We start from the raw sequence: 6542 nt of genomic DNA, 5'->3' as shown, positions 1-6542 counted from the left end.
GCGGTTTGTGTTGCAGTGAGCTACACTGGGGGGGGGGGGGGGCATTGCGAAGTCTACGTCTGCTGCGATTCTCAAGTTGTGTTTTTTCCTCCCAAAGAAAGTGAGACGCTCCTAGCTAAGTCCCGCTCTGGGATCCTAGGAAGAAACAAGCCAATCGGGGAGTTTTGGTGGCCCTTATGGCCTATGCGAATATAACTGAGTGAGGGACGGGACGGCACCCCCAGTAAATCTAGAGGGATTGGAGACTCCGACGGAAGGACCGCGCAGCCCTCGCCCTCCGGGGCGTTAACCAGTGGGGTGGAAAAGGTCTCCCGGTCCCAACGAAGAGCGGAATGGGACGGAACGGGCAGGGCAGGGCAAAGGCGCCGCCACCCTCCTCTTCCTTCTCCTCCACCAGGCTTCTGCCGCGGCTCAGCTTGCTTCGGAGCTGACTTGACGAAGCCCCGTCTCCTCTCCGCCTCTCCCCCCCCTCCCCCGCTCCTCATCCGCGCGCCTCGTCCTCCTCCTCCTCCCCCCCTCCCTCTCCCTTCCCCTTCATTCCTTTGTCTCCTTCGCGATTGGCAGGTTTTATTATTCCGCCTGAACAAGCTGCGGGCGGATTGGGCGAGGCGTCCGTGACGCGAGGGGCCGAGCCGCCGAGCAGTTGGGATTTTGCTCTGTCAGTAACACGTGGGCAAGAGCGGCGCAGAGAAGCTGCGAGGGCGCTAGCGAGAGGGGCCTCCTTTGCACGTCCTGCCGCCGCCACCTCCGCGGCTCTCCTGCTCAACGGAGGAGCAGCAGCAGCAGCAGGAGGAATAGAAGAAGAAGCAGCAGCAGCAGCCGGCCGTTATCCCCGCTCTCTCTGCACTCCGGGCTCCGACTCCTTCCCTCCGCCCCCCCCCCCCAGGACCGTAGTTGGTGGGCATCGAAGAGCCGCTTTTTTGGGGCAAAGCCGCCGGAGCTCCCTCCCGCAGGGCTGGAGGAGGAGGAAGAGGTGTCGGCGGCGGAAAAGGGGCCGTGGGGGAAAGAGAGAGAGAGCGGCCGCGCGCGCGCTCCGAAGTGGCGGCCAACCCTCTGCCAAAACTTAACCCGGCGATTGCAGCAGCGGCGGCAGGCGAAGGTGCCCGCGCTCGCTTTCGGCAGCCGCGAATAAGCTCTTGGTTGCAGCTCCCTTCGAAGCCGAAGGAAGGAAGAGAAAAAGGAGGAGAAGGCAGGGCTGAAGCAAAGCCTTTCCCCGGACATTTGCCCCCCTTTCCCCCACCCCTTCCAACCCCGCTCTCCCTACTGCTGCTCCTAGCCGCGGGGCCGGGGATTCTCCCGGGCTTGAGAATTCCGCCCAGCGCAAGCTTTCCTGGGGTGGCTTTTCCGAAGAAGCGGCGACAGATCCCCCACCCACCCCTCCTTCCTCGGGCGAGAAAGTCTTCCCGTCTCCCGAGCGCTCTCCCGACGCCTCCGCCACGTTATCCACGGCCTCTTGCACCATAGAGGGAAAACAGGTAAGACGTGGGAGGCGGTTGGGGGGGGGGGCGCCTCTTCCCCCCCTTTTTTGGGGGGGAGCCGGTCTGTTAATTTGGACCGCTTCCCAATCGGGCCCCTTTCCCCTCCCGCTTCGTCTCCTCCCTTCCCCATCCCGATCCGGAACTGGAAGTCATCGCGCCAGCCCTTTTCTGCTCGGGACCCGCCGAGGGCTGCTTGCCTGGCCAGCGGAGCAGTGGCCGGAGCTGCCCCGCGGCGGCGTAGCAGGAGGGGGAAGAAAAAAAAAAGAGGGTGGGGGGGAAGCATCGCCTTGCCCCGAGCGCGCAACGCTTTCCCCCTTTGCCGGAATCCGCCTGCGAGTCCCGAGAAGCTGGGAAGGGGGATCGTCACCCACTTTCTTTTGTAGTCCGTGTTATTTTGAAACAGTGTCAGGTCTGACCTGGGAGTGGGGAGGGGGGAGAGGTTGGGGGGAGACTCTGAAGTGAGCCGTGTGTGTGTGTGTGTGTGTGTGTGTTTGTGTGTTCTCCCTCTATTTCTTCCTCTCCCTCCTCTTTTTTGTTCGCGAGAAATCTTGATGAATCAACCTAATTAAAACCAAAGCCGTGAATTAAGCATCTCCGTTTTTTGGTTGGGGTTGTTTTTTTTTTGCACAACAAATTGCAAAGCTTCTACGTTTGTTCCTCCCTCGGTCTCCCATTAAAATCACCAGAGACGTTGTTAAAAAGAGGGAGGGTGTGTTTTGCCTCTAGCTGCCAGCTTTCTCTCTCTCTCTCCCCCCCCCCCTCTTTTTTTTTTTTTTTTGGTTTTGTTTCATTGCCTCTGTTCCGGGACCTAAATTGCTTAGCTGTGTAATTACCAGAGTAAGCCTATTTAACTTAAAAGCTTTTCTTCTCTTTCTCTGTCACCCCTCCAATTCCAAATGAAACTTGAGGAGGACCTGTCCCTAGTTATCAAGGAGTCACTTTCTGGTCAGCCCTCCTGATTTGGCCTCTTTTTAGATTTAATCGGCATTAAGGTATTGCCTGTCCTTAAGAGCTTTAAGCTTAATGGGGTTACTGGACGCTTCTGTCCCTGTTACATTTCCTTTATATATAATATTTACCTTTCAAAGCAGATTGGCTGTGTGTGTGAGTGTGTGTGTGTGAGAGAGAGGGAGAGAGAGAAAACCGGTGGGGTTTGTGTTTGTCTGCCTACAGATGATCTCCATGGGGTTTATATAATTTGAAATCTGTTTGTTTTAAATAAAAGTAAGAAATGCAGATTCATATTGCTGGAAGTAGTAACAAAAGGCCACTCCGTGAGTTAAATGCATCAGAAATCAATTTACATAAAGGTATATGGTGCATTCAGAGAAATGCAATGCTAATGGCTTTTAGAGTGGTTCTCTTTCCCAAGTCTTGGGGGTTTTAGTTACAGTCTTAATTGGTGCAGTTCTCAGTCTGGTTTATTGTGTGGTCATCTGAAACATATGATCAGGAGTTATTTTGAAGGAAATCCTGTTTGTTTTATTCTTTTTTTAATGGCCTATTTTAAGGAACCTGAAGCTGCTGTTGTAGTGAAGTTAGGCAAGTGGCAAGAAAGTTTGCACTCTTTTTCCCTTGCGGAGGGGGGGGGGTCTTATTAAATAAATAGATGCCTTAGGTTGAGCAAGCACAGCTTAGAAAGGACAAAGGCAAAATGGGATGTTAAATTGGCAGTAAATAACTTGATATTTTATTACAGAAATGACAGAAGGGGCACTCCTATTTTGGCTACTGGAGCAAATTAATCTGTTTGGAATAAGCTTTATGAATTGGTTCTATTATTAATCTCCCCAGTGCCCTGCTTTTAGAAGTGTTTATTAGAAAGCAACAAACACATCTCTGTGTTAGCATGTGTACGCAATCTATACCTCTGCTGTTACCACAAAAAGTTTTTTTTCCTTTTTTTTAGGGCAACAAAGCGTTTAGCATTTAAATTGCTGATCAAGGGCAGATTAGCAAAACAAAGGTAGATTGTGTTTGTATAAGAAGTTAACAGGCTTCTTAAAGTTTAGTGATCCATTATTATTATTTTTTTCAGGAGGTGGGACTCCGCTGTATTTGATCTTTTTTAGAACAAATACATTAGGACAATCGTGGTTGGGAGCCCCTGCAGATAACAATGGCAAGAAAAAGGAGACCTTGAAAAACCAGTTTCACAACTTTCTAGATTTTTTCAAAAGATTACTTTCCTACCTAGAACTAAACAATTTCCTGAACTCTTCCCAACATGAGAAGTAGTTACAGCCGTGCTTCTTCTTCGCAAGAATTGTAATTGGTGTTCTTCTAGCTGGTTTTTCTGCCCTTCTAGTTTTAGTGGTGGTGGGCCCCCAACCATTTATATCTGGGAGGGCCAAGTAGACTGTATGACTCCAGGTGTGTGTACTTTCTTGGCAACAAACAAAGCAGAGGTCACTCTAAGTTTGACAGGAGCATTGCGAGCTAAAACTGTCACTGGGCACCACTAGCCAACTTGGAAGGGGACGTGGCTAATTATCCCAGAACAAAGACTTGGAAAAGTAAACAAGTGGCTGTTCCCCATCTTTCTCTCTCTCCCTTCTCCCCCTCTAGGAAGTGCTGCATTAAGCAGGCAAATTGCATGGGTGTTTTCCTGAACTGTTTGCCTGAAAATTAACCCGCTCTTCTCTCCCTCCCTCCCTCCCTCCCTTCCTTCCTTTTTTTCCCCTATCCAGACCATGGTGAACCCAGGCAGCAGCTCGCAACCGCCCCCTGTCACCAGTGGCTCCCTCTCATGGAAAAGATGTGCAGGCTGCGGGGGAAAGATTGCTGATCGCTTCTTGCTCTATGCCATGGATAGCTATTGGCACAGTCGGTGCCTGAAGTGCTCCTGCTGCCAAGCCCAGCTGGGAGAAATCGGTACATCTTGTTATACGAAGAGTGGCATGATCCTGTGCAGAAATGACTATATCAGGTGAGCTGGGCAGAGGGAAAGAAGAACACGCGCAGATACAAAATAAAGTTTGAGCTAGAAATAACCCCATTTGTATGTAGGCAGCAGTTCAGAACTTAGAAGCCTGATTTTGTAAGGGCCTGTCTTTTCTCGGATAACAATAGAAAAGTTGGGAGAGACGTGAATAAATGAACTTTTTAGGTGCTCCTGAACTTTTAAGAATTCCAGCTCACAGTTAGCTGCTAAAACCTATCTTGCGCAAGTAGAATTGGGTTTCTTTGGCACCTTAAAAAAAAAAGGATAAGAGCTAGTTGGGACTGTGAATGTATAAAGTAATGGTTCGTTGTGGTATTTTCAGTAAAAGGTGTTTAAAATGATGAGGGTTTTTTTTGTATTCGTGTCGTAAAAGTGTTGATCAGCTGTTGATGTGGTGACACACACCCAAAATTGTAGCCCATTAGTAATGTTTATGTTCATATAGCTGGAGGGCTTATTTTTCAGTAGCTCAGGAATACTGGAGATGTAGATGAATAAACAGTTAAATATCTCTTGTTACAAAAAAGCACTCGTCTCCCTTTTTCAATACCAGTTTTGTTTTTCCTAATGCAAACTACTTTTTGATGCAATTAACAAAGAATTTTAAGAGGTCAGATACCTATTTGGATCTTTTCAGGTGAACTTGAAGCTCTTTCAAACTAATTTGTAAAGGAGGCATTTTGAAGGATTACACATTTAATTTGAGTAAATGGCTTGATAGACTTGATGCACATGAATGCTTTGAGAAGGTGATCTAGTTCAGCAGCCAGTAATTAAACAGCCTCCTTTTCTCTCTCTCTCTCACTAACATCCCCCCCCCTCATTTTGGCATGGAAAGAATGTAAAAAAAGAAAGAAAGAAAGCATATGGGGTGTTGTCTGAGTAGTCTTTATTTTTAGATTGCATTTACAAAAGTGTCTTAAGGGTGAAAGAACCCGTTTCATGGTTGAATATTTTCCTTATACTCCTGCCTCAGATGTTAGTGTTTGGCTATTAATATTTTAAATGCTTTACTGGTGGAATTTCTATTGGACTGTAGTACTGTGTAGTACTACAAGGTGTAGTACTCTGCTGAATTTTGGCTCTCCTCTAAGTGATATCTGAGAATAATGCACCTGAGAGATTTTTGCTTGCTTATAATTTATTGTTTATCCCTTTTTTTTCTGCAGGCACTTTCAGCCAGTTAAATAGAATGCAGAAAAAAAGTCATTAAAAGATTTTAGGCAGCTTCCAATATTAATTTTGCTAAGCATCTAGGTTTTTTTAGAATAAATGGTAAAGCGCAAGTTTATGCAAGCTTGCACAGATGTATTCTTGATCCCTGTCTGAAGCAACTACATAAGCGAGACATAATTCTAATTAAATAGAGCAGAACGGTTAGAGAAAGAGGTTTGTTTGAAGTGGAAAAATTGACACTACTGTTCAAATTCAATGAACAGTACAGATTTCGTCTCTTTCTACTAAAACCGTCAAACAAACCTCTTATGATCACTACTAATTAAAAAGAGAAGTTCCCTACTGTATCCCCAAGGCAAGTTCAGACCAGCTTATTGGAATCTGTCCTTCAGGGTTTTGTTTTGTTTTTAATCTGGCCAAAAGATATTGCAGGTATGGTTTTGGGTTGTTAAAACAGTGCTCTTTATCAGATGGTAAATTTGAACTGGTTTTATTCCATCAACCTGACTTTTCTATAGAACCAGACAGTTTGCCAGGTAAAATGAAGATCAGGACATTTTAATGCATCAAGTATGTGCTGTGCGTCTGGAAATCTGTTCCATAGACAAAGGCTACTAATCTAGATATATAAAGAGACCAGATTTTCCATTGGTATCCAAAACAAGTAAGTGGAAATCCTACTCTGTCAAGAAATAGGATGCAACGATTTCATCGGCATTCGATCTGGCGGGTATAGCGGAAGGGATAACAAGAGGTGCAAGAAGAACAGTTCTCCAAAGTCCTCTTTTGTCCTATGGGCTATGTCCAGAAATTCCAACTATGATTTTAATTAGAGTTACAGTAGGATGCTTTCATTATAAAGCTGAGAGGAGAATTGATTATTCAGTTCTGAAATGAAAGCCTGTGACTGCTTTTAAGACTCTGATAGGAGTAGATTTGCCTCC

General features: G+C 46.6%; 1 protein-coding gene across 3 annotated transcripts in view; it reads left to right on the top strand.

The window, feature by feature from the left end:
• The first annotated feature begins 664 nt into the window (after positions 1-664).
• LMO4 (LIM domain only 4) overlaps positions 665-6542 on the top strand; it is a 15927-nt gene continuing 10049 nt past the window's right edge. Inside the window, exons 1-2 of one of the 3 annotated variants that reach the window (XM_032218277.1) lie at positions 665-1475; positions 4169-4407. In XM_032218277.1, coding sequence (XP_032074168.1) covers positions 4172-4407 — 236 coding nt within the window. In that variant the 5' untranslated portion in view covers positions 665-1475; positions 4169-4171. Of the gene's footprint in view, positions 1476-1633; positions 1888-4168; positions 4408-6542 lie in introns of those variants that run through there. The other 2 variants (XM_032218279.1, XM_032218276.1) reach the window with 2 other exon arrangements.

The sequence above is a fragment of the Thamnophis elegans genome, chromosome 5 (genome assembly GCF_009769535.1).
Source record: "Thamnophis elegans isolate rThaEle1 chromosome 5, rThaEle1.pri, whole genome shotgun sequence".
Lineage (NCBI taxonomy): Eukaryota > Metazoa > Chordata > Lepidosauria > Squamata > Colubridae > Thamnophis > Thamnophis elegans.
Note: the sequence above shows the minus strand (reverse complement) of the source record. Positions and strands in the feature narration are given on the sequence as shown.